The sequence below is a fragment of the Callithrix jacchus genome, chromosome 3 (genome assembly GCF_049354715.1).
Source record: "Callithrix jacchus isolate 240 chromosome 3, calJac240_pri, whole genome shotgun sequence".
Taxonomy (NCBI): Eukaryota; Metazoa; Chordata; class Mammalia; order Primates; family Cebidae; genus Callithrix; species Callithrix jacchus.
The window spans coordinates 33,008,164-33,035,884 of record NC_133504.1 but is presented as its reverse complement, the minus strand read 5'-3'; the positions used below and the strand labels follow the sequence as shown (position 1 = coordinate 33,035,884).

Here is a 27,721-nt window from a genome sequence, read left to right as displayed (position 1 = left end):
TTTAAATGAAACATTTTATGTAAAACAGTGTGTGCACAAGACATACATTAAATGAATGGAGATCAAAGGAAATTAAAAACATTTCAGCAAAACACAGTAAAATTATCTAACATATATAACATATGTAAGATATATGTATATATACATATATGTGTATCTATACATATGTAAGGTATATATATACATGTGTAAGGTATATCTGTGTGTGTATCTATATATACACACGTATAATATATGTGTATATACATATGCCTTATGTATATACATAAAGACTATATAAATGAATATATACATACATATACATATATATGGAAAATTTTTCCTGAAACTATCTTAGAAGTTTCTGCAAGATATTATTAACCAAGCACTTAAAGAAATATACAGCCTAATATAAACACAGCAAACTTTATTATTTCAAAAATGCACAAACATCCTTAAATTCCTTTTTAGGTGAAATAATACCAAAAGATGTTTTAAACACTTAATTTTTCTAGTCTCAACCTGTTGTTCTTTATAATTCTGAAATTCTCTTAGTACAAAAATAATGCAATCACCAACATTTACTACATCTCCCACATGAAGGGCAAGACATTCTCAGTGATATTAGCAATATGACTCTTAGGTGTACACAAATATTGATTTGTTCTTTTAGTTAAATAAGTGATTCAGGCAAAGGATCTTTAGATACAGGTAAGTTAATGTTCTGTGTCTAATCAATAGCAAATTGGTAAAGATCAATCATGTGAATTAAAAATTTAAACTCATTGACTTGCATGCATAGGTACAATATGTAGAATTGTGCCAATTGTGCCTGGTCTAAAAACATTACTAATATGCAGAATTGCTATTAAAGCTCTACACTGCTCTTTTAGCCAAATGAAGTTTCCTAAAAACAAAATAATAAACTGGAAAATTTTCTGAGTAAAACTCTGGCACCTCTTTTTAGCAAGCTGTATCATCTATAATAAATGACTTGACAAAATAGCAATAATGTGGATGGCAAAACTGTATAAAGATAGAAAAAAAATAAATTCAAAAAAATGATGATAAAAATAAGTAAGTTTTATAGGTAAAAATTACAATGCAAGCATACTATTTTAAAACACCCAGAGAGTAACTTTTTCAAGACTTGCTAGTTACTTGCCAGTGATACAGATGAAGATGGGAAGTACATAAATAATATGGTCATACAAGGAAAAAATCAGAAATAAAGGATCATAAACAAAAGATGGAAAAAGGAAAACAGAAGCAAAGATAGTGTCACAAAGAAGCACAGATCTGAAGGAATAACATTATAATTACCCAAGCTAAGACTGAAACATGACAAGAAAAGAAAACTTTAAAAACAGTTTTTATTTATATTCAAAACATGAGTAATAATTATCCAGAGATAGAACAGTTCTGTTCAAACCATGGTACATTGACTTAAACAAAACACAATTACCCAAATTTCATTATTCTACACTTTTGTAAATAAAATTCTTTATAAACTTACAAATGACACATCAATATTGCAAATAGGAGACTGAAGTCTCAGATAGTTAAATCACCTGACCACTTTAAATGAAACATTTTATGTAAAACGGTGCCTGCACAAGATAGAAAATAAATAAATGGAGATCAAAGGAAATTTAAAATATTTCAGCAAAACACAGTAAAATTACCTAATAATTGTATATTGGCTTGTAAGCATAATTAACTGCCTTATTTCACCATGATTTAGTCCAAAGTAAGAATGGTCCAGAGGAAGCTGAATGACAACTGGGAAAAGATGCTCTAAGAGGAAGTCATGTGCCTAGCTCTGAAATTCTGTAATTCCTTTAGTCTGAATAACACAAAGCCATCCAAGAAGCCCTGGGGTTAAATCAAGAACTTAAACATTTCAAAAATTTTAGGAGAATCAAAGCATTTTTTAAATCAGTAATTAAGATGATGGAGCTAACATATGTGCCAAAAGAAGCATTTGTCATGGCATGTTTGCTTTTTATTTGTTCATTCATACATTTTTCTAACATTATGAAGTTAAATTAGCTAGTTACTTAAGAAACATTAAATTCTCTCTACCATGTGAAGTGTATAATACAATGTAATATAGTTAGATATTTTTCCCATCTCTCATGCTGAAATGTAATTCCCTATGTTGGAGGTGGGGCCTGATGGGAGTTGATTGGGTCATGGTGGTGCGTCCTCATAAATAGCTTAGTACCGTCCTTGTAGTAATGAGTTCTCATGAGATCCAATCATTTAAAAGTGTGTGTCACCTCTCCACCTTTTGTTCACTCCCGCTTTCACATGATGTGGAGGCTCCCCCTTTGTCTTCCACCATGACAGAAAAAGCTGCCTGAGGCTTCTCCAGAAGCTGAGCAGATGCCAGCACAATGCTTCCTACAAATTCTGCAGAACTGTGAGCAAGCTAAATCTCTTTTATTTATAAAGTGGAGGTTGCCAAGATCTACCACACTGACATTCTGTGCACCTGCAGGCTTAATACCACATGAAACCCATTCTCCAAGTCTTTCAGACCCTAGAATGGTAGATCCACCAGCTGCTTGCTCCCTGCACCTGGGAAAGGGGCAGGCACTCAACAACTTGTGCGAAGAGCCATGCAGGTGAACCCTATAAGGCCACAGGTGTGAAGCTGCCCAAGGTCTTGGGAGTCCACCCCTTGCACCAGTGTGCCCTGGATGTGAGACACAAAGCCAAAGAAGATCATTTTAGAGCTTTAAGATTTAATTATAGCCCTGCTGGGTTTTAGACTTGTGTGAAATCCGTAACTCCTTTCTTTTGGATGATTTCTTCTTTCTGGAACAGGAATGTTTACCCAATGCCTGTACTCCCATTGTATCTTGAAAATGAATAATTCATTTTGATTTTACAGGCCTATAGGTAGAAGAAGATGAGTCTCAAATAAGACTTTGGAGTTAGATGTGGGACTTTTGATTTAATTCTGTAATAATTTAAGACTTTTGGGCAGTACGGAGAAGGCATGATTATATTTTGCAAAGTGAGAAGGACATGAGATTTGAAGGGAAGGTCAGAGATGAAATGTTATGGTTGAGTGTTTCTCCTGCCCAAATCTCATGTTGAAATATAATCTCCAGTGTTGAAGGTGATTCCTGGTAGGAGGTGATCGGGTCATGGGTGCAGATCCTTCTTGAATGGCTTAATGTTGTCCTCATGATACTAAGTGAGTTTTATGAGATCTGGCCATTTAAAAATGTGTGGCACCTCCTACCTCTCTCATCTGCTCCTGCTTTCACCATGTGACGTGCCTATTCACTCTTTGCCTTTCACCATGATAAAAGCCAGTACCAAGTTCCATGTAAAGCTTGCAGAACTGTAAGACAATCAAACCTCTCTTCTTATAAATTACTGTCTCAGGTATTTCTTTATACCAATGCAAGAACAACCTAGTACACCCTGCATTGAAATGCTAAAATTAATTACATAGAAAAGAAAGGAAAGCACTTAAATAGCTAAACACAGCCATAGGCAAGTTTATAAGATACAAAGATGATCATAGGTTCAATTGGGAGAAAACATAGTTTTGAATAACATGGAGCTCAAGCTGGTATTGACGGTGTGTAGCACATCTTCAAGTGGAGTGGGTGTCAAGCATTCCAGAGGAGAGCACTGCAAAAGCAAAGGCAAAATAGAAATATTTAACTTTACCTAAACATAAGGTACAGTTTGGAAATTAAGATAAAATATAATTTTTATTTAGAGATAATAAGTTTTTATCTTATTTCATAAGCAGTGAACTCTCATTCATGTGAGTGCCTTGATTAGACATAGAAATGATTTACAAAATGAGCAGATAAGAAGAGCAGCTTTTGGTTACTGCTTTAAATTTAGTAGAGGAACAGAAAAGCCCAAAGGTGGACACTGGTTATTATTTTGCACACTTTAGACCATGTTATCCTAACAATTCTATATAGATAAGGGAATTGAAATTTAGAAATATTGAATAATTCCCTTGAGGTAAAAAGCTGGTATTTGTCTGAGCCAGGATTTGAATGCATATCTAACTGAAGACTTGGTTTCTTTAATACTATATCATACTATCAAAAGTAGTGATGAGAATGAAAAAGCAGGGGAAGATATGCAAAATGTTTCTGAAGGAAGTATCTAGAAAATAATTATTAATGGTGAGTGCATGAGTAAGGGAAAGGGTACATCAAAAATTAGAAGGCTGCTTGCTACTCAAAACTTTTCAAGTACAGAATTAATGTTTTGTTTGTTTTTTTTTTTACACACAAAAGTTTTTAGTTTATTAATAAGCTTCTCGTGAAAAATCCACAACGGCCATAGATAACATCATTGCGGCACCTTTTACTTTTTCGGCTGTGTTCCAATCTCCAGTTCACTTTTTGCCAGCACCAACATTGGCCCTGACTTTCTTCTTTCTGTTCTTGCGTTCCTTTCGTTGCTTTCTTGAGGTCTTCTTCTTCTCATACAGGCCATGTCTTGCAAGTCTATGTTTGGGTTCATTTTTCTTTGCATAATCCAGGGAATCATAAATCATGCTAAAGCCAGTTGTCTTGCCACCACCAAAATGAGTTCTCAATCCAAATACAAAGATGACATCCGGTGTTGTCTTGTACATTTTGGCTAGTTTTTCCTGAATTTCTGTCTTAGGCACTGTTGCCTTCCCGGGGTGAAGGACATCAATGACCATTTGTTTCTTCTGAAGTAGTCGGTTGGTCATGAACTTTCTAGTGCGGATAGTTACTGTGTCGTTCATGATGGCGGCCTATCCTTAGACAGCCGAGGAGGAAAAGAGCAGAATTAATGTTTTAAATAAACAATGAGATGTTATCATTAAGTAGTATACAACTCTGATTTTTACTCTGATTTTCTATGAACAAGTGAAAATTTTTCCAGAGAGTCTGTGTTCAGCTTAATCAGCATACTCTTCTTATTTACATCCATATAAACTATCAGATCAGCTCTCAGTGGGTTGTCCTTTATTAAATATTTTTATTACTTCCCTGAATAGTAAACCTATGATAAAGGCAGAAGTTCTCAACTCCTCTGAACCTTAAGGAATGAAACTACTACTGACCCTTGAACTACACAGGTTTGAACTTCATGATTCAACCCACACACATTTTTTTAAAATAAATATATCAGAAATTTTTTTGGAGAATTCTGACAATTTAGAAAAACTGGCAGAAAAAAAACATGATGTAGCCTAGAAATACCAAAAAAAACCCACACACACATTTCATAAGCTAGATATGTCATGAATGTATAAAATAAATGTGAAAACTAGATTATCATTTACTATCATAAAGTATACAAAAATCTATTATAAAAAGTAAAAATTTATCAAAACTTACACAAACACTGACTGTATATGGTGCCGTTTGTAGTCAAGAGAAATGTAAACAAATACAAAATGGAAGTATTAAATTATAACTGCATAAAATTAGCTGTAATACATATTATACTACTGTAATAATTTTTTAGCCTCTTCTGTTGCTTTTGTGGTGAGCTCAAGTATTGCAAATGTCCACTTAAAATGCCATGTGACGTTAATCATTTTGTCTGAGAAATTCTCACCCGTGCATTGAGTATCTCAGAAAAAAAAAAAATACTCTCTGGCCAAAGATAGTGGCTCACTCCTGTAATCCCAACATTTTGGGAGGTCAAGGTGGGAGAATTATTTGAGGCCAGGAGTTCAAGACCTGCCTGGGTAACACAGCAAAACCCTGTCTCTACAAATTTGTCTTGAAATACAATAAAATTAAAATACATAGAAAATAAATAAAAAGTGGTCTGTTTCAGTTCTTGTGTATTTTTTATTGCATTTAGTGAAATACCCTATACCTATAATAACACACCATGGGGAACAGGCATGGTGGTGGCTCACACCTATAATCCCAGCACTCTGGGAGGACAAGGCAAGTGGATCATGAGGTCAAGAGATCGAGACCATCCTAGTCAACAGGGTGAAACCTCGTCTCTACTAAAAATATCAAAAAATTAGCTGGACATGATGGTGCACACCTATAGTCCCAGCTACTCAGGAGGCTGAAGCAGGAGAGTTGCTTAAACCCAGGAGGCAGAGGTTGCAGTGAGCCAAGATCGTGCCATTACACTCCAGCCTGGGTAACAAGAGCGAAACTTCGTCCCAAGAAATAAAACTAAAAATAAAAAAATAACACCATGGGACCCATATAAAGTGCCCCTAGAGATGTTAGAATTGCTCTCCAAAATCAGGAAAAAAGTCATGACTTTACAAGACTAAGTTGAGTTGCTTGATATGTACTGTAAATTGAGGTCTGCCCCTGTGGTTGCCTTCCATTTAAAGTAAATAAGTCCAGCATAAGGACCTTTATAAGCACTTTTTGAAAAAAGATAATTCATGAAGCTGTTGCTGCAGTTATGCCAACAAGTGCAAAACCCTTGCAGTTTTTATGAAATCACTTTTTTTCTTGTATTAACAATGTAGCTTTTATGTAGGTGATGGATTGCCATAAAAGTGGCATACTTATAGTCTCTGATATGATTCAAGAAAACACAATCATTATATGACAATATAAACAGAAAAGGAAGACTCTAAAGCTGAAGAATTTAATGACAGTAATTTAATTTACTGTCCTATTCTTTAAAAAAAAAATCCACATAGGATATTTATTAGTAAGGAAGAGAATAGAACACCAGAATTGAGGGCACGAAAGTCTAGGTTAACTGAACTCTTTTATGAAAATGCAGTTGAGTTTATGATAGAGACTTCTTGAATTCATAAAGCTGTAAAGCCCCTAGGCGTGAAGGAAAAAGATAAACACCAACCTTTTGCCAGGCTTCTGACTGTACAACTAGAAGGCCTGGACAGTGAGAACCCCTTTCTAGGTGGGTTCCATCAGTGTTTTGTCCCTAGAATCTGGAAGTGTCTTTCTAGTAAGAGACTACCTTTTAAACAAACAAAGAAAGGGAGGTCTGTATAATTGAACATTATGGTTAGAGCCTAGTACAGTAACTGGTATACAGCAATACCTACTAAATACATACTGAATTAATTGAATTCTGATATTTGTGCTGCTGAAGAGTTTTACAAAAGAATTATCTTTTTAAGGGAGAAAAGACTTCTCATCTGATATGGTTTGGATATGGGTCCTCACCCAAGACTCAGATAGAATTGTAGTCCCCAGTGTTGAAGGTGAGGACTAGTAGGAGGTGACTGGATCATGGGGTTGGATGTCTCCCTTCCTGCTATCTTTATTATAGACAGTTCTCATGAGATCTCGTTGTTTAAAAGTGTGAGGCACCTCCTCCCTCTGTCTTCCTCCTGTTCCTGCCGTGTGAAGAGCTGACTTCCCCTTTGCCTTCTGCCATAATTGTAAGTTTCCTGAGGCCTCCCCAGAAGCTGAGCAGATTCTGCCAAGCTCCATGTACAGCCTGCAGAATCATCAGCTGATAAAATCTCTTCTCTTTATGAATTACAGTCTGAGGTGTGTCTTTATAGCAGTGTGAGAACAGCCTAATACATCACCCATCACTAGGTTCCCAATGGAGACTCTTATAACAAAAAAATAATTAACAAGAGAAAAGCATACATAGTTATTTAATATAAATTTTATATAACTCAAGAGCCTTCAGTAATGCAGATTCAAGGAGATAAACTTCGGTATTTTTATAATTAGGTTTAATAAAGAGTGCTCAGTCATGGAGAAGTATGATTGGACAAAGAGGATATAACCTAATGGTAATAAACAGGGGTGGGAGACTTGGCAAGGCCTATTTGCTCAGATTCTTCACTGTGCCCCTGTGCTTCAAATGTAAAGATGGTCCTTTCCTCTGTGTATAGGGAGGGCTGTTCTCCCACCCACTTCACAGGAGAAAGGTCAGAGTGGTTAGAGAGTGACCTTCCTAGGTCCAGCTTCCAGGGGAAAGAGTCTAGGGAAGGTGAAAATGGCCTTCTTGAGTCTGCTGTTTTCTCAAATGCCAAGGTGCCATATTTTGGGGGAGTGTGTCCTAAACCCCATCATCATGCAGGCAAAAAAGAACGAAATAATGTCTTCAAAACTACAGGAGAATGAAAGCTTGAGGACTATATAAAAAACCAAGTATTCCAGCATGGCTAGTTGAAAGGCTAGCTTGGAAGAAATGACAGCCGGGTGAGCTAAGAAGGTTGATTCTATTCAGATAATAGATGTCCTGGTGTCTCATGTCAGAGTCAGAATTTTTCTCTGTAGACAAAAGAGAGTCACTAAAAATTTTTCAACATGAGAGCAATGACTTTATAATTAAACCAAATTATCTGTGTTTATTATTGTACTATGGGAAAATGGCCAGTGCATGTTTACCAAATGTGGAGGATACAGTTGAGATAGTCTATGTGCCACACTCAAAATTATGAAAGAAGGTCATTTTGGAGGATTCCTCAGATAAAATAGTTTAAAGCTGAATTAGGACAAGAGCAATATCATACTCCAATCCAGGGTAATATGCATATATATCAAGATATGATGAATGGGAAGGAAAAAAATGGCTTTAGATATAAGCCCTAAATTGAAAATCATACAGGCATAATACTTTAACAGATAGACTAGGCTTTAGTCTTTTAACAGCTAGTTTTTAAAGTTAACTTCAGTATAAGATGTTAAAATAAGACTCTCAAATACCATAATATTGAAGATATGATGGTTTAACATAAGAAACAAATTGATTTGGGTATAGATACGGTGAGAAGACAAAAATCTTTTTCTCTACATATTTTTGGTTTTCCAAATAGGGCAGTGTAAATTAGACTCCTCAAAGATAGACGTGACATTAAATAATTCACACTTAAAGCTGCTGGAATTTTAAGTTGTCCTGGGCCTTCAAGGAATGTGGCTATGCAACCTGAGTTACATGGCATGCAGCTGGAACTTCTGCCTTTTTTACTCCAAATAATTAAGACCAAAAGGTGCCAGAGATAAGCTCCCTCCTTGGATCACTACCCTCCTCAAGGAGTAAGAAAATAATCTTGCTTGGAATGTAGCAACCAGTAACAAAACAAATCGCTGTGTCATATGTTCCTGGTCTTGTGTGGAAAAGGTTGTAATTCTACCAGAACTTTTCTTATGCAAGTAAAACCCTAACTCTTCCACTTTGGAAACACTGACTCCATTTGTTTGTAGCCAGCGCTTTCCCAGATGGCCATCCTCAAGCTTTGCACTCGAATAAACTCTATACGTGATCATGTTTTCTGAATCTCATTATTTAAGGTTGTCATTGTGCCAGCCACAAAGGGATAAAACAGACCTCTAGTAATCTCTGTCACTTTGCTGACAGCCAGAGCCGTGGTGCCAGCATGAACAGCTTTCATTCATCTGACTTCACCAGAGTCAATGGGATCCTTGGTAAGACCCCTCTTGGTCTCAATCCTCCTAGGTTTGTTTCAGCTACACACATTTCTATCTCAACAAGGTTGGAATTGAAGCTCTGCTCTAAGGTAGCTTTATGTGCTATTCTCTAGAGATTGTGCTAATTGCGGCTTTGTGATTTTCACTTTTCTCTGAGGTCAAGGTTTTGTGTGAGATTACTAACTATAGTTATCAGAACCTTTTCTCTTGTTCAAAATTTTGGTCAGGAGAAAACAGTTTCTCAAAAAAGAAAGTGAATTGTTATGGCTTATGCAAAAATAAAAACAAAAAAAAATTACCTTTAAAACTAGCCAGATTCTGAAACAGAGGTCAATTAATAAATCTAAACTTTCTCCATGAATCACCAGAATTATGAAGTGCTCTATGAATGTAAGTTCTGAAAAAGGAGGTTCTTCCTCCCAGCCAAAGGTACGTTAGGCAGCTAAGGTCTCTTAGGAGTGTTGGAGCTTATTGCTCATGATGTGAAACAGGAATTCCTTATGAACGTACAAGGAATTTTCCTTAATCAGGAGGGCACACATAAAGGTTTATCACCTGATGCCTTAAAGACCCACGTTCCTTGGGATCACTGAGACACATAGAGGAAAGAAATGACTCAAGGTGTCACATTGAGAAGCTATTTTCATAAGCAATACACCTGAACCCAAACACTTTCCACTAGGTTTTCAGTTTTCAATCATTCAGAAAGAAAAATGTAAATTATGGACAATCCTATCTCTAAAACTAAGTCTTCCTCCTTAAGGAGAGATCCACCATTAGAAATACCAGCTGTACCAAATCCCCATATGTCCTTGACTGCCTTCCTGAAGGACTGTGTTAAAGGGAAAAACTTCTCCTCCAGAGTCCACCAGGGGCGTTGTTTCAAAAGCAAGAGTTTCCTAGCACTATCCTCCATCCAGCCCCCATCTGGGAATGTAAAGTTGTTTGTCTGACTTTCCCATGCAAAGGCTAGGTGGAAAATCCAGGTGAGCTTCTTTGTTCAAAAAGCCCACCGAAAGCTCTGGGAAGAGAGGCCTCGGTTGGGGGTCAAGTAGCCAATCCGATATCAAAGTCAAAGATGAATCACTCCAGCAGAAGTTTGAAAGATTTCCTCTCATTGGACAAAAATATAAATGGCACAAGAATAAGTTCAAGGTTAAAATCCCACTGCTCCTTACCTATATGTATTCCTCCCTTGGATCCTCACCCATGGCAGCGTGGGAACTCTTTCTCATATTTGTTCTCTTTTTTTTCTCTCTCTCTCTTTGTCTAATCACTCTCTGCTAAACTCTTTGGGTCCACAATATTTATTTGAATGGTAAGCTCACCATTTCTCCAGGCTCCTTTTCCCCATTCCTGGGGTAAGAGAGGCCAAGGACCTGGGTACATCAAAGTGGTGAACTGGAAGCCCTTCTGGCTTGCTAATCTGTCCTTTCAGTTCTTTTAATTTTGTTAAGGAGGAACACTGGGCAGCTGGACCTGCATGGGGCTGCATCCAGCTGGTGGAGGCAAGGCCGGGTGGGCACAGCTGCCTCTGCAAGCCATGCCCAGCCTTTCAATTACACAGCTGCCAGGACTTAAAGACATAAGCATCAGGCTTTCTCCAAATCAGCTTCCCTTTCTTGCTGTTTTCTTCTTTTTCTGGGCCAAACTGGGGGTCAGCAGGAGGAAGGGAGTTCCCAAATTCCCAGTTCTCTCTGGTCAAGTTTGGGCTCAACTTAAAAACTCCAAAGAAAAAGCTGCCTATGTGAGCCATCACCAGCCCTTCAGAACCACAGCAGCAGCACAGTAGCAGCTGGCCAGGGCAGCTGGAACAGCTGCTGCCTGTGTGAGAAACACCCAGCCTTTTAGACACACACTGGCAGCAGTGGCTGCACGATGGCCGCTGTAGTGGCTGGGCCTGGTGGTGGGAACAAAAGCCACCTGTGCAAGCCACGCCCAGCCTTTCAGACCACAACCTCCTGGATCCAGATTTCCATGAGGGAAACTTCTTCCCAGCTCTTTCCTCTAAGATATTTCCCGCACATGACGCTCTTGGGGTGGCAGTGAGGGACCCATGCCCATGGTGCCCTCAGGTTTATGCTTATGAGAACCTCCCGCTGTATAAATGCACAGGGCTACTTCCCTTAGTCCGCAGTGCTAGGTTATGTGTAACTCCTAAGACTGGAAGCCAAAAAGCGGCTACAGGATATTGTAAGAAACTTAAAAGCTCAGGGTCTAGTAAAGTCCTATAACAGGCCCTTGTAATACTCCAATATTATCCAAATATGCTTACCTGGTTCTGCATGCTTATGCTGCAATCAGGAAGGAAAGAGAGTTCCTAACCTCAGCAGGAACTCCCATTAAATGTTACAAGGAAATTTTAGACATTACAAGCTGTCCAAGGTCTCCAAAAAGGAGATGAGAAGGAAGCAGAGGGCAGTCGCTGAGCTGACCTAGAGGTGAAAAGGGCAGCTAGTCAAGAATTTATAGAAGGACCTTTAATATGGAAAATCCCCCTCCAGGGAACTAGACGTCAATGCTCATCAGAAGAGGTAGAGTGGACAATCTCCCAATCTTCTTCCTTCAGAATGGATAGTACTGAGGAGGGAAAACTACTCTACCTGCTTCCAGCCGGGGGAAAGTACTTAAACCCTACATCAAATCTTCCATATGGTATAGAGAATTCACATCAAATGGCCAGATCTATATCTACAGAAAAAGGCCTCTTCAAGGCTGTTCAACAGATAGTCAAAGGATGTGAAATATGCCAGAAAAATAATACTTTGGAACATCGCAAACTCCTCCTGGGGAACAGTGAACTGGTCATTACCCAGGTGAGGACTGGCAAATGGACTTTACCCATATCCTAAGTCTAGTACACACTAGATACCTACACGAATTGGGTTAAGGCTTTACCCTGTAGAACAGAAAAAACCCAAGAGGTAATAAAAGTCCTGATTAATGATATAATCCCTAGATTCAGACTCCATCGCTGTTTTCAAAGCAATAACAGCCCTTCCTTCAAAGCCACAGTGATTCTCCCTCTCCAGGCCCATCTTGGGAAGCACGGTTTTCCATTATTCTGTCTACCCCAATGGCAGTTAAGGTGGTGAGAATTGACTCATGGAGTCATCACACTCAGCTGAAGCCTTGAACTCCTCCTGAAGAAAATCCTGGGCCCTCCAGTCCACAGCCTGAAGTTCCAGGAGATGACCCTTCATACACCTGTGAGCTGTTAGAGGATGCACATCTGCCCTTCCAACAAGATCCCCAGGAAAGTAACTACTCATGAGTCTAACTTACATCCTGGCATTAACAGGACTATAACTCTATTATTTGCAACCAGACTCTATGTGGTTACCCCTACAAATTGGCCTAATAGCTCTCATCTCCTGCTTCCTAGTGTCCTAGTGCCCCCCCACACATGACAATTTACACTGACTCTCAGGTGCAGTCTTATCTTGCTAAGGCCAACCCCATACACAAACCCCAATTATTTCTTTCATTGGGATGGGGTAGAATAATAGGAGGACATGATACTGGTATTGGAAGAGTTACTACCGCTACTTAGTTTTACTTTGAGCTATCTTAGGAGTTAAATAATAACATGGAAGAGGTTGCTAATTCTCTCTGCAGAAGCAGCTTAACTCTTTAGCTGCTGTTAGCTCTTCAAAATAAAATGTCCCTGTATCTGCTAATAGCAGAGAGAGAAGAAACATGTCCCTTTCTAGGAAAAGAATGGTGTTACCTTGTAAATCAATCAGTTATTGTTAAAGAACTCAGGGATCAATCAAACACAGGGCTAAAGGCTTTCAAGAAACAGGATCGTGGAGTGTGGTTAACAACTGGCTCATGATTTCTATCCTAGACCTCTGGATCAACCTGCAACCCTGGAAGACTCCACTCTGGAGGAAACCTCAACTGCAGGCCCCCTCCTACACCCAAATTCAGCAGGAAGTAGCTAAAAGGCAATCGACACCCATATCCCAACAGCAGTTGCACTTTGCTGTTCAGAGGGGGACTGTGTTAAGGAAAAAACTAATCTTACTGAGTACACAAGGGCTATGGTTACAAAGGCAAGTGTTTCCCAGCGCCATGCCTCCATCCACGCCCACATGCCAGGATGCAAAGTACTTTGTCTGACTTTCCTGTGCATGGGCTAGGTGGAAAATCCAGGTGAGCTTCTTTGTTCAAACAGTTGGAGAGACTCACCCGTACTCTGTGGGCACAGGTCTAAGGCTGGGATTCCACCATGTTTCCCTGGCAATCCCTCTTCCTGAATTTTCTTCCTAGTGGTCGACCCATCGTGAATCCTGGCCTCCAAAAGAACCTACCTCTCAAAGGCTCTGGGATGAGGGGTTTCCAAGAGATCCCAGCGGAGGAGAAATTGTTGGTGACCTCGGGGCTCCCTGCACTCCTCTTCCAATCCGATTTTGGATCCCAAGGATAAGCAGGAATGTGATTACAATGGAAAGAGGCAAGAAGGGACAGCAAGTGGGAAATGGAGACTAAGAAAGCTTCCCCGTCCCAGGCAGGTATGGAAGCCCAGAGCTCCACTGTCACGCCCCCACACACAAGCAACACACACACACACACACACACACACGCCACCACACACAGACATACAGAAGTGGCACAGTAACACCCAGCCCCAGGCAGTCCCTGAGGCTGCAGGGTTCTGCTGTTGAGGACTAAAACCCTCTGGTGAGAGTGAGAGAGCAGCCCATAGGCTCACAGGAAGACATGTACTCGAGATATCCAGGCAACACATTTGGGGAGACTCACCTGCACTCCCTCGGCACAGGCCTGAGGCTGGAATTCCATGCTGCATCCCCAGCAATCCCTTCACTTGAGGTTTCTTCCTTCTGGTCCACCCTCTGCGAATCCTGGCCTATGGAGACTATCCTGTGGAAGTCCTGGCAAGGAGCACCCTAAGCCTTGTTTCTGACACACTGCCACAAGAAACTTCTCCTTTGCCAAGTCTCAGAAACTCATTGCCATTCAACAGTGAACCTCACAATCCCCTGAGGAGCAGCTTGTGCCTCCTGCATGCCCACTGATGAGGCCGACTTGCACGTGGCTCTGGGAACTCAGGTTGCAGCCCCTTGAAGAAATAGGCGAGGCTGTTAGGACTACAGTGGTGGTGGTGGGGAGTGAAAGCAGCAGGTTTGGGGAACCGTGGGAAATGGGTGTATGTGCAACACAGCCGGGATATAACTCATAAGACTCCTGTCCTCAGGACCTCCTTCAGTGCTCTTCCGCTTTGGCTCCTGGCTTCAGGGTGCCCGATGGGCTCTCCCCACTTCTCTTCGGATCCGATTTCGGATCCCACCAGGTAAGCAGGGATGGAGTTACAATGGAGAGGGGCGGGAAGGTTCTCGCTGGACACAGAAAGACCTCAGGCAACTCAAGGCATGGTGTCCACACCTCGCCACCCAGGTGGCAAAAGCAGCAGGTTTGGGAAGCCATGGGAAATGGGCATACATGCCACAAAGCAGGGTCAAATCCATAAGACTCTTATCCTCAAGACCACCTCCAGCACTCTTGTGCTTTGGCTTCTGGTGGATAAAAAGTTTCAAGGTGCCCAATGGGCTCTCCCTACTCCTATACAGATTCAATTTTGGATCCCACTGGGTAAGCAGAGATGGGGTTACAATAGAGACAGGAGGGAAGGACCTCACTGGGGACAGAAAAATCTCAGGGACCTCAAGGCATAGTGTCCCCACCCTGCCACCTGGCAGGTACTTGTGATGCAACAATCCCTGCACCCCACAAAACGCAGTTCCCTTGGCTCGCTCCCTGGCATCCATGGCAGCCAAAAGATTCAGTGCTGGAAGGCACTTTCCCAGGGGCATAATGACAGATGGCCCTCAAGAATGAGAAGAATTGCAGGTGAATTGCAACAGCACATTTTGCAGAAGCCAGAGGGCAGCCACGCAGTCATCCAGTGGGACATGGAGACTGAGAAAGCTTCCCTGTCCCGGGCGGGTATAAAAGCCCACAGCTCCACCGTCATTGTACCTGCTCAATCATCCAGAAACAGGTGTGGAGGGGAAACAGGCAGGAAACGGATCCGCATGAACTTCCTCCCTACTGGACCAAGAAGTGTTCTATGCTGAAGACACTGAGCCACATCAGGAAGCCGCTAGGATTTTCAAAAAGAGGGCTGACAAAGAAATAGGGAGGACAGAGCACAGGCCAGACTCCAGGCCAAATACAGCACAATGCATCCCAACACACATCCGGGGAGGAGTGCCAAATGGTTGACTTAGCCAGAAAGTCCAGTGTTGGAGTGACAGAGAAGTTTGCCACATTTCACTCCTGGCATCCTGGTGGTTCCGTGTGGAGCTGTGGCTGGAATTCTCAATGAGGTTATGGGTGAGAGAAGAGAGAACAGCCTTCTTTGAAGTGGGTGGGCAACCCTCCTGCAAGTGGACAATGAGCTAGGCTGAGGCTTTTTTCCTTGGCTGGGGTGTGATCATCTTGGTCCTCAGAAAGAGGCCTCTCAGGATGGGGAGGTGATGGAAACATATGGTGGCCTGATGCATCTCCCTCCCCATGTTTCCCATGCCTCCCCTGGCAAAAGCCATCTGGAATTGCAGGGGAAATGACTGACAACCAGCCACAGGACCCAGGCAGCGACACAGAGACTGATCAAAAGATAGGCTGTGGTGCAAGAAACCTCTCTCTGGCACACAGGGCCATGCATCCCAACACACACACACAGATGCACAGAGAGAGAGAAAGAGAGCGGGAAAGGAGAGAGACATAATCACAGACAGAGACATACATGCGCACACACTCAAACACACACATACACGCCACCACACAGATAAGCAGAAGTGGCACAGAAACACCCAGCCACAGGCAGTCCCTGAGGCTGCAGGGTTCTGCTCTTCATGACTAGCAACACTCTGGTGAGACTGAGAGAGCAGTCCATGTGCACACAGAAAGATGTGTACTGGAGATAACCAGGGCAAGACATTTGGGGAGACTCACCTGTACTCCCTTGTCACAGGCCTGAGGCTGGAATTCCACGCTGCTCCCCAGGGGAACCCTCCACCTGAGATTTCTTCCTCCTGGTCAACCCACTTCGAGTCCTGGTCTCTGGAGACTATCCTGTGGAGGTCCTGGTGAGGAGTGGCCTAAGTCTTGTTTCTGACACACTGCCTCAGGAAACTCCTCCTGTGCCCACTTTCAGATTCTTGTCGCCATTCAGTGGTGAACCTCACAATCCCCTGAGGAGCAGCTTGTGCCTCATGCATGCGCATTGGTGACGCTGACTCGCACCTTGCTCCGGAGACTCAGGCTGTAGCTGCTTGCAGAAATGGTTGAGGCAGGTAGGACTGCAGTGGTGGTGGCGAGTAGTGAAAGCAGCAGGTTTGGGGAGCCATGAAAACGGGTGTATGTGCAACACAGCCGTGGTCAAACCCATAAGACTCCTGTCCTCAGGACCTCCTTCAGTGCTCTTCTGTTTTGGCTCCTGGCTTCAGGGTGTCTAAAGGGCTCTCCCCTTTCCTTTTTGAATCTGATTTTGGATGCTATCGGGTAAGCAGGGATGGGGTGACAATGGAGAGGGGTGGGAAGGGCCTCACTGGGGCACAGAAAGATGTCAGCAAACTCAAGACATGATGTCCCCACCCCACCACCCGGGTGGCAAAAGCAGCAGGTTTGGAGAGCAGTGGGAAACACGCATATGTGCGACAAAGCTGGGGTCAAATCTATAAAACTCTTCTTCTCAGGACTGCCTCCAGTGCTCCTCTGCTTTAGCTGCAGATGGAGGAGAAGCTTCAGGGTGCCTGATGGGCTCTCCCCATTCCTCTTTGGATCCAATTTTATATCCCACTGGGTAAGCAGGATTGGAGTTACAATAGAGAGGGGCAGAAAGGGCCTGAGTGGGAAAACGAAAGATATCAGGGACCTCAAGGCATTGTGTTCCCACCCCACCTACTGGCAGGTACACCTGATGAAACAACCCTTGGACCCAGTAAAACGCAGTCCCCTACCCTTGCTCTCTGGCATCCATGGCAGCCAAAAGGTTCAGTGCTTTCCCCAGGGGCAAAGGGATGGATGGCCCTCAAGAAGGCACTTTCCCCAGGGGCATAGTGATGGATGGCCCTCAAGAACCAGAGAAGTGCAGGTGAATTGCACCAGCACCTTTTGAAGAAGCCAAAGGGAAGCCACTCAGCCTTCCATGGAGATGTCCACACAGCCTTCCAAGCTTTCTCATGGAGACTGAGAAAGCTTCCCTGTCGCAGGCAGGGATGGAAGCCCACACCTCCAACTTCATCCCACCTGCCCAATCATTGAGAAACAGGTTTGGAGAAGAAACAAGACAGAAACAGATCCCCAAGTACTTCCTTCCTGCTGGACAGAAAGTATTCTATGTTGAAGACACTTAGCCAAATCAGGAAGCCTTTAGTCTTCTCAGAAAGAGGGCAGACAGAGAAAAAGGGAGGATAGAGCACAGGCCGGAATCCAGGCCAAATAAAGAAAATGCCACTGCCACGGGCACCAGAGAAGGAGTGCCAAATGGTTGACTTGGCCAAAATGGCCAGCGTTGGAGGGACAGAGAAGCTTGCCACATTTCGTTCTTGGCACCCTTGTAATTCCTGTGTGGAGCTGTGGCTAGATTTCTCAATGAGGTTACGGGTGAGAGAAGTGAGAACAGTCTTCTCTGAGGTGGGTGGTCAATGAGCTATGCTGAGGCTTTTGTCCTTGGTTGGGGTGTGATCCTCTTGGTCCACAGAAAGAGGCCTCTCAGAATAGGGAGGTGATTGAAAAGATGGTGGCCTGACGCATCTCCCTCCCCACGTTGCCCAAGCCTCCCCTGGCAAAAGCCATCTGGAATTGCTGGGGAATCGACTGACAACCAGTCACAAGACCCAGGCAGAGACACAGAGACTCATCAAAAGAAAGGCTGTGGTGCAAGAAACTGCTCTCTGGCACACAGGGCCATGCATCCCAACATGCACACAGATGCGCAGAGAGAGAGAAAGAGAGCGGGAAAGGAGAGAGAGGCATAATCACAGACAGGGAGACATACACGCGCACACACTCAAACACACATACACACACGCCACCAACCAGATAAGTAGAAGTGGCACTGAAACACCCAGCCGCATGCAGTCCCTGAGGCTGCAGGGTTCTGCTCTTCATGACTAACAACCCTCTGGTGAGAGTGAGAGAGCAGCCCATGTGCACACAGGAAAACGTGTACTCGAGATAACCAGGCAAGACATTTGGAGAGACTCACCTGTACTCCCTTGTCACAGGCCTGAGGCTGGAATTCCACGTTGCTCCCCAGGGGAACCCTCCACCTGAGATTTCTTCCTCCTGGTCGACCCTCTGCAAATCCTGGTCAACCCACTGAGAGTCCTGGTCTCTGGAGACTATCCTGTGGAGGTCCTGGTGAGGAGTGGCCTCAGCCTTGTTTCTGACACACTGCCTCAGGAAACTACTGCTTTGCCAAGTTTCCGGATCCCATCGCCGTTCAATGGTGAACCTCACAATCCCCTGAAGAGCGGCTTGTGCCTCAAGCATGCACATGGGTGACGCTGACTCACACCTTGCTCAGGAAACTCAGGCTGTAGCCACTCGCAGAAATGGCTGAGGCAGGTAGGACTGCAGTGGTGGTGGTGGGTAGCAGCAGGTTTGGGGAGCCGTGAAAACGGGTGTATGTGCAACACAGCCCGAGTAAAACCCATAAGACTCCTGTCCTCAGGATCTCCTTCAGTGCTCTTGTGTTTAGGCTCCTGGCTTCAGGGTGCCTGATCGGCACCCTTTCCTCTTTGAATCCGATGTTGGATCCCACCGGGGAAACAGGGATGGGGTGACAATGGAGAGGGACGGCAACGGCCTCACTGGGGCACAGAAAGATGTCAGCGACCTCAAGGCGCAGTGTCCCCACCCCACCACCCAGGTGGCAAAAGCAGCTGGTTTGGGGAGCCGTGGGAAACTCTCGTACATGTGACAATGCTGGGGTCACATCCATAAGACACTTGTCCTCAGGACCACCTCCAGCACTCTTCTGCTTCAGCTCTGGCGGAGGAGAAGCTTCAGGGTGCCCGATGGGCTCTCCCCACTCCTCTTCGGATCCGATTTTGGATCCCACTGGGTAAGTAGGGAAGGGGTTACAATGGAGAGGGGCGGGAAGGTTGACACTGGGCACAGAAAGATCTCAGGGACCTCAAGGCATGGTGTCCCCAACCGACCACCCACATGGCAAAAACAGCAGGTGTAAAGAGCCGTGGGAAACAGGCAAATGTGCGACATAGCTGGGGTGAAATCCATAAGACTCTTGTTCACTGGACTGCCTCCAGTGCTTTTCTGCATCAGCTCCTGATGGAGGAGTAGCTTCAAGGTGCCTGATAGGCTCTCCCCATTCGTCTTCAGATCCAATTTTGGATCCCATCAGGTAAGCAGGGATAGAGTTACAATGGGGAGGGTCAGGAAGGGCCTCAGCGGGAAACAGAAAGATATCGGGGACCTCAAGGCACTGTGTTCCCACCCCACTTTCCGGCAGGAACACCTGATGCAACAACCCCTGCACCCAGTTACATGCAGTCCCTTTCCCTTGCTCCCTGGCATCCATGGAAGACAAAAGATTTAGTGCTGGAAGGCACATTCCCCTGGGGCATAATGAGGGATGGCTCTCAAGGATGAGACAAGAGCAGATGAATTACACCAGCACCTTTTGGAGAAGCCAAAGGGCAGCCATGCAGCCTTCCGTGGAGACTTCCACTCAGCCTTCTAAGCATTCTCATGGAGACTGAGAAAGCTTCCCTGTCTTGGGCAGGTATGAAAGCCCACATCTCCACCTTCATCGAACCTGCCCAATCACTGAGAAACAGGTTTGGAGAGGAAAGAGATGGGAAACAGATCCCCAAGTACTTCCTCCCTGCTGGACTGGGAAGTGTTCTATGTTGAACACACGTAGCCAGATCAGGAAGCCTTTAAGCTTCTCAGAAAGAGGGCAGACAGAGAAAGAGGGAGGAGCGAGCATGGGTCAGAATCCAGGTCAAATACAGCACAATGCCACTGCCATGGGCATCCGAGGAGGAGTGCAAAATGCGTGACTTAGCCAGAAAGTTCAGCATTGGAGGGACAGAGATGCTTGCTACATCCCGTTCTTGGCATCCTTGTGGTTCCTGTGTGGAGCTGTGGCTAGATTTCTCAATGAGGTTATGGGTGAGAGAAGTGAGAACAGTCTTCTTTGAGGTGGGTGGGCAACCCTCCTGAAGGTGGACAATGAGCTATGCTGAGGCTTTTGTCCTTGGCTGGGGTTTCATCGTCTTGGTCCTCAGAAAGAGGCATCTCAGGATGGGGAGGTGACTGAAACATATGGTGGCACAACGCATCTCCCTCCCCACATTGCCTATGCCTTCCCTGGCAAAAGCCAACTGGAATTGCTGGGGAAATGACTGCCAACCAGTCACATGACAGGCAGCGACACAGAAAGAGACTCGTCAAAAGAAAGGCCGTGTTGCAAGAAACCGCTCTCTGGCACACAGGGCCATGCGTCCCAACACGCACACATAGATGCAGAGAGAGAGAGAAAGAGAGCGGGAAATAACAGAGAAACATAATCACGGACAGAGAGACATACATGTGCACACACTCAAACACACACACACGCACACCCCACCATACACAGATAAGCAGAGGTGGCACAGAAACACCCAGCTGCAGGCAGTCCCTGAGGCTGCAGGCTTCTGTTCTTCATGACTAACAACCGTCTGGTGAGAGTGAGAGAGCAGCCCATGTGCACACAGGAAGATGTGTACTCTAGATAACACAGGCAAGATATTTGGGGAGACTCACCTGTACTCCCTTGTCAGAGGCCTGAGGCTGGAATTCTATGCTGCTCCCAAAGAGAACCCTCCACCTGAGATTTCTTCCTCCTGGTTGACCCTCTTTGAAACCTAGTCAACCCACTGTGAGTCTGGGTCTCTGGAGACTATCTGGTGGAGGTCCTGGTGAGGAGTGGCCTAAGCCTTGTTTCTGACACACTGCCACAGGAAACTCTTCCTTTGCCAAGTCTCAGGATCCCGTCGCCATTCAATGGTGAACTTCACAATCCCCTGAGAAGCGGCTTGTGCCCCATTCATGCACACTGGTGAGGCCAAATACCACCTGCTTCCGGAACCGAAGCTGCAGCCCAATAAGAAAATGACCGCAGCTACTAGGACTACAGTGGTGGTGGTGGGGAGTGAAAGTAGCAGGATTGGGGAGCCATGAGAAGCAGGTGTATGTGCAACACAGCCACGGTCAAACCCTTAAGACTCCTGTCCTCAGGACCTCCTTCAGTGCTCTTCTGTTTCAGCTCCTGACTTCAGGGTGCCTGATGGGCACTCCCCTATCCTCTTTGAATCTGATCTTCGATCCCACCGGGTAAGCAGGGATGGGTGACAATGGAGAGGGGCAGGAAGGGCCCCACTGGGGCACAGAAATATGTCAGCAACCTCAAGGCACAGTTGCCCCACCCCGCCACCCGGGTGGCACACGCAGCAGGTTTGGGAGTCGGGGAAATGGACATATGTGGGACAAACCTGGGGTCAAATCCATAAGACTCTTGTCTTCAAGACCACCTCCAGCACTCTTCTGCTTTGGCTTCTGGCAGGGTAGAAGGTTCAGAGTGCTCGAGGAGCTCTCCGGACTCCTCTTCAGATCCGATTTTGCATCCCACCTTGTTAGCAGGATGGGGTTACAATGGAGAGGGGCAGGAAGGGCCTCACTGGGGCACAGAAAGATGTCTGCCACCTCAACGCCTGGTTTCCCCACCCCGCCACCCAAGTGGCAAAAGAAGCAGGTTTGGGGAGCTGTGGAAAATGCTCGTACATGTGACAAAGCTGGGGTCAAATGCATAAGACTCTTATCCTCAGGACCACCTCCAGCGCTCTTCTGCTTCAGCTCCTGGTGGAGGAGAAACTTCAGGGTGCCCAATGGGCTCTCCCCACTCCTCTTCGGATCCAATTTTGGATCCCACAGCATAAGCAGGGATGGGGTTACAATGGAGAGATGCGGGAAGGGCCTCACTGGGCACAGAAACATCTCAGGGACCTCAAGTCATGGTGCCCCCACCTGGCAGGTACCCCTGATGCCAGAACACCGGCACCCAGGGAAACCCAGTCCCCTTGACTCGCTCCCTGGCATCCATGTCAGCTAAAAGATTCAGTGCTTGAAGGCACTTTCACCAGGAGCATAGTGACAGATGGCCCTCAAGAATAAGAGAACAAGTGCAGGTGAATTGAAACAGCACATTTTGGAGAAACCAGAGGGGAGCCACACAGCCATCTACTAGGATATGGAGACTGACAAAGCTTCCCTTTCCTTGGCAGGTATGGAAGCCCATGGCTCCACATCATTGCTCCTGCTCAATCACCCAGAAACAGGTGTGGAGTGGAAACAGATGAAAAATTTATCTCCACCAACTTCCTCCCTGCTGGATTGGGAAGAGTTCTATGTTGAAGACACTGAGCCAGACAAGGAAGTGCCTCTACACTTCTCAGAAAGAGGGCACACAGAGAAAGAGGGAAGACAGAGCATAGGCCAGGGTCCAGGCCAAATACAGCACAACGCATCCCAACACACATCCGGGAGGAGTGCCAAATGGTTGACTTGACTAGAAAGGCCAGCGTTGGAGGGACAGAGAAGCTTGCCACATCCCATTCTTGGCATCCTTGTGGTTCCTGTGTGGAGCTGTGGCTAGATTTCTCAATGAGGTTATGGGTGACAGAAGTGAGAACAGTCTTCTTTGAAGTGGGTTGGCAACCCTCTTACAGATGGACTCATTGTATGCTGAGGCTTTTGTCCTTGGCTGGGGTGTGACCGCCTTGGTCCACAGAAAGAGGCCTCTCAGGATGGGGAGGTGATTGACACATATGGTGGCCCAACACATCTCCCTCCCCACATTGCCCACGCCTCCCCAGGCCAAAGCCATCTGGAATTGCTGGCAAAAAAACTGACCACCGGTCACACAATCCAGGCAGCAACACAGGGAGAGACTCGTCAAAAGAAAGGCTGTGGTGCAAGAATCCACTCTCTGGCACACAGGGTCATGCATCCCAACACGCACAGACAGATGCACAGAGAGAGAGAAAGAGAGTGGGAAAGAAGACAGACATAATCACAGACAGAGACATACACGCGCACAAACTCAAACAGACAGACACACACAAGCCACCACACACAGATAAGCAGAAGTGGCACAGAAACACCCAGCGGCAGACAGTCCCTGAGGCTGCAGGGTTCTGCTCTTCATGACTGACAACCCTCTGGTGAGAGTGAGAGAGAGCCCATGTGCACCCAGGAAGATGTGTACTTGAGACAACCAAGGTAAGACATTTCAGGAGACTCCCATGTACTCCCTTGTCACAGGCCTTAGGGTGCAATTCAGCGTTGCTCCCCAGCGGAACCCTCCACCTGAGATTTCTTCCTCCTGGTCGACCCTCTGCGAATCCTGGTCAACCCATTGGGAGTCCTAGTCTCTGGAGACTATCCTGTGGAGGTCCTGGTGACTAGTGGCCTAAGCCTTGTTTCTGACACACTGCCTCAGGAAACTCCTCATTTGCCAACACTCAGGATCCCGTCGCCATTCAATGGTGAATGTCACAATCCCCTTAGGAGTGGCTTGTGCCTCATGCATGCTCATTGGTGACGCTGACTCGCACCTTGCTCAGGAAACTCAGGCTGTAGCCGCTTGCAGAAATGGCTGAGGCAGGTGGGACTACAGTGGTGTTGGTGGGTAGTGAAAGCAGCAGGTTTGAATAGCTGTGAAATTGGGTGTATGTGCAACATAGCCAGGGTCAAACCCATAAGACTCCTGTCCTCAGGACCTCCTTCAGTACTCTTCTGTTTTGGCTCCTGGCTCCAGGGTGTCTGATGGGCTCTCTCCTTCCCTCTTTGAATCCGATCTTTGATACCACTGGGGAAGCAGGGATGGGGTGACAATGGAGAGGGGCAGGAAGGGCCTCACTGGGGCACAGAAAGATGTCAGCAACCTCAAGGAGTGGTGTCTCCACCCCACCACCTGGGTGGCAAAAGCAGCTGGTTTGGGGAGCCCTGGGAAACACCAGTACAAGTGACAAAGCTGGGGTCAAATCCATAAGACTCTTGTCCTCAGGACCGCCTCCAGCACTCTTCTGCTTCAGCTCCAGCGGAGGAGAAACTTCAGGGTACCCGATGGGCTCTTTCCAGTCCTCTTTGGATCCCACCGGGTAAATAGGGATGGGGTTACAATGGATTGGGGTGGGAAGGTTGGCACTGGGCACAGAAATATCTCAGGGACCACAAGGCATGGTGTCCCAACCTGACCATCCACATGGCAAAAGCAGCAGGTTTGGTGAGCTGTGGGAAACAGACATATGTGTGACAAAGCTGGGGTCGGATTCCTAAGACTCTTGTTCTCAGGACTGCCTCCGGAGCTCTTCTGCTTCAGCTACTGATGAAGGAGAAGCTTCAGCGTGCCCGATGGGCTCTCCCCATTCCTCTTCAGATCCAATTTTGGATCCCACAGGGTAAGCAGGGATAGAGTTACAATGGAGAGGGGCAGAAGGGCCTCAGTGGGAAACAGAAAGATATCAGGGACCTCAAGGCATTGTTTTCCCACCCCGCCTCCCAGCAGGTACACCTGATGCAACAACCCCTGCACCCAGTTAAACCCAGTCCCCTTCACTTGCTCCCTGGCATCCATGGCAGCCAAAACATTCAGTGCTTGAAGGCACTTTCCCCAAACGCATAGTGACAGGTGGCCCTCAAGAACCAGAGAAGTGCAGGTGAATTGCACCAGCACTTTTTGGAGAAGCCAAAGGGCAGCCACGCAGCCTTCCATGGAGACTTTGATGCAGCCTTCCAAGATTTCTCATGGAGACTGAGAAAGCTTCCCTGTCCGGGGCAGGGATGGAACCCCCCGGCTCCACCTTCTTCGCACCTGCCCAATCATTGAAAAACAGGTTTGGAGAAGAAACAGATGGGAAACAAATCCCCAAGTACTTCCTCCCTGCTGGACTGGGAAGTGTTCTATGGTGAAGACACTTAGCCAGATCAGGAAGCCTTTAGGCTTCTCTGAAAGAGGGTAGACAGAGATAGAGGGAGGACAGAGCATAGGCCAGAATCCAGGCCAAATACAGCACAATGCCACTGCCACGGGCATCCGAAGAGGAGTGCCAAATGGTTGACTTGGCCAGAAAGGCCAGCGTTGGAGGGATAGAGATGCTTGCTACATCCCGTTCTTGGCATCCTTGTGGTTCCTGTATGGAGCTGTGGCTAGATTTCTCAATGAGGTCAGAAGCGAGCGAAGTGAGAACTATCTTCCTTGAGATTTATGTTTACCCCTCCTGCAGGTGAGCTGTGAGCTGTGCTGAGGCTTTTGTCCTTGGCTGTGCTGTGATTTTCTTGGTCCCATGAAAGAGGCAGTTCAGGATGGGCAGGTGATCGAAATATACGCTGGGCCCCCATAGCTCCCTCCATAGTTTGCCTAGACCTTCCTCCCGAAATGTCAGCTGGAATTGCCGGGTAAACGACTGACAACCGGCCACACAACCCAGGCAGAAACACAGGGAGAAGTTCACCAAAAGAAAGGCCGTCGTGCAAGAAACCGCTCTCTGTCAGACAGGGTCATGCGCCCCAACACACACACACACACACACTCACGTGCACACAGATGTACAGAGAGAGAAAGAGAGTGCGAGAGAGAGATTAATCTGAAACAGACATACGTGTGCACACAACAAACAATACATACACACCCACACACACAGACATACAGCAGTGGCACAGTAAAACCCAGCTCCAGGCAGTCCCTGAAGCTGCAGGGTTCTGCTCTTCATGACTATGACCACTGGGTGAGAGAGCAGCTCATGGGCACACATGAAGATGTGTACTTCGAGATGACCAGGCCAAGACAAATTGGGGACACCCACCTGTACTCTCTTGGCACAGGCCTGAGGCTGAGATTCCAGGCTGCTTCCTGCGATCCCTCCACCTTAAGTTTCTTTCTCTTGTTCGACCGTTCATGAATCCTGGCCTCCAGAGAGTTTCCTGTGAACGTCCTGGCGAGGCGTGGCCTGAGTCTTGTTTCTGACTCACTGCCACAGGGTGCTTATCCATTGCCAGGTCTCAGGAGCCCGTTGCTTGGCAACGGTGAAAGTCACAATGACCCTAGGAGTGGCTTGTGCCTCGTGCATGCGCACTGGCGCAACTCGCACCTGGCTCTAGGAACTCAGGCTGAGGGCACTTTAAGAAATGGTAGAGCTGCGGGCAGAGTCAAAAATCAATCTCTCCCATGGAAGTGTGAAAAAACTCCTCTAATTGGTCGAAAACATGAATGGGGCGGGAATAACTTCAAGGTTAGAATTCTGCTGCTCTTTACCTATAGGGGTTCCTCCCTTGGTTCCCCTCCCACAGAAGCATGGGAGCCCTCTCTCCTCTCTCCCCTCTCCTCCCCTCTCCCCTCTCCCCTCTCCTCCCCTCTCCCCTCTCCTCCCTCCCCCTCCCCCCTCCCCCCTCCCCCATCCCCCCTCTCCCCTCTCCCTCCCCCTCCCCCATTCCTGGGGTAAGAGAGTCCAAGGACCCGGGCACATCCAAGCCGGGAACTGGGAGCATCTTCGGGACATCCCCTCTCCATCCCCTGCTTACATTCCCAGCTGAAAGTTAGTTCTTTACTGTAATAGACGTACACCATGCATTCTTTAGCATTCCTGTGGATACAGATAGTCGATTTCTCTTCACCTTCACCTGATAAGGCAGACAATGCACATGGACAATCATTTCTTAGGGATATACTGTAAAACCAATTTATTTTCAAAAATAACCAAAGTGGACCTTTCAGATGTTAATTTCCCTAAGAAAACTACCTTGATATCACATGTAGATAGTTTACTTCTCTGCTCAGAGTGTAAGCAAGCCTCCCTAGAGGATGGAATGTCTTTATCATAACAACTAACTTCAAAGGGATACAAGGTCTCAAAAGAAAAACTTCAGTTCTGTCAGAAACAGTAAGATATTTAGGTCACCTAATATCAAAGGAAGGCTTTTCTTTCAATCTGGATAAAATGAAAGGAATATTAGTTGTCCCTACCCCGAAATCTAAGAAACAGTACAGAAGTTTTGGGGGATTAGGAGGATACTGCAGAAACTGGATTCCAACCTTTTCCTTTAAAACTCAACATTTATATCTTTTTTAAAAACAAGATAAGCCAGACCCCATGGAATAGACAGAGCAAAATTAGTTACCAATGGAAGAAATGTAAAGAGTGTTATAGATGGTCCAGTATTAGTACACCAAATTACAATATTCCCTTTTCATTGTTTGTTTATGAAAATCTGGGAAACACCTTAGGTGTTCTGATGCAAATCCATGAGATCAAAATATAGTAGGATACTAT

The 27,721-nt window shown here is 45.6% G+C and overlaps 2 protein-coding genes across 9 annotated transcripts in view; both read right to left on the bottom strand.

Annotated features, from left to right (window-relative positions):
- LOC144581918 (uncharacterized) overlaps positions 1-27,721 on the bottom strand; it is a 91,821-nt gene that overhangs the window by 57,290 nt on the left and 6,810 nt on the right. The gene's annotated exons all lie outside the window — the stretch shown is intronic.
- Positions 1,369-26,455, bottom strand: LOC108590784 (small ribosomal subunit protein eS24-like). Of its 7 annotated transcripts, none has more exons than XM_054252836.2 (6): positions 14,121-26,455; positions 13,670-13,754; positions 11,629-11,788; positions 6,799-6,918; positions 4,330-4,753; positions 1,369-3,633 (listed from the first exon to the last, which is right to left on the bottom strand). In XM_054252836.2, exon 5 carries the CDS (start codon positions 4,742-4,744, stop codon positions 4,364-4,366), a length of 381 nt encoding a protein of 126 aa, XP_054108811.1. In that variant the 5' UTR covers positions 4,745-4,753; positions 6,799-6,918; positions 11,629-11,788; positions 13,670-13,754; positions 14,121-26,455; the 3' UTR covers positions 1,369-3,633; positions 4,330-4,363. The 7 variants fall into 7 exon arrangements, with proteins under 7 accessions (XP_054108811.1, XP_054108808.1, XP_078223943.1 ...); XM_054252833.2 differs by lacking the exon at positions 6,799-6,918 and having other exon boundaries at positions 14,121-14,439; positions 26,258-26,455; XM_078367817.1 differs by lacking the exon at positions 6,799-6,918.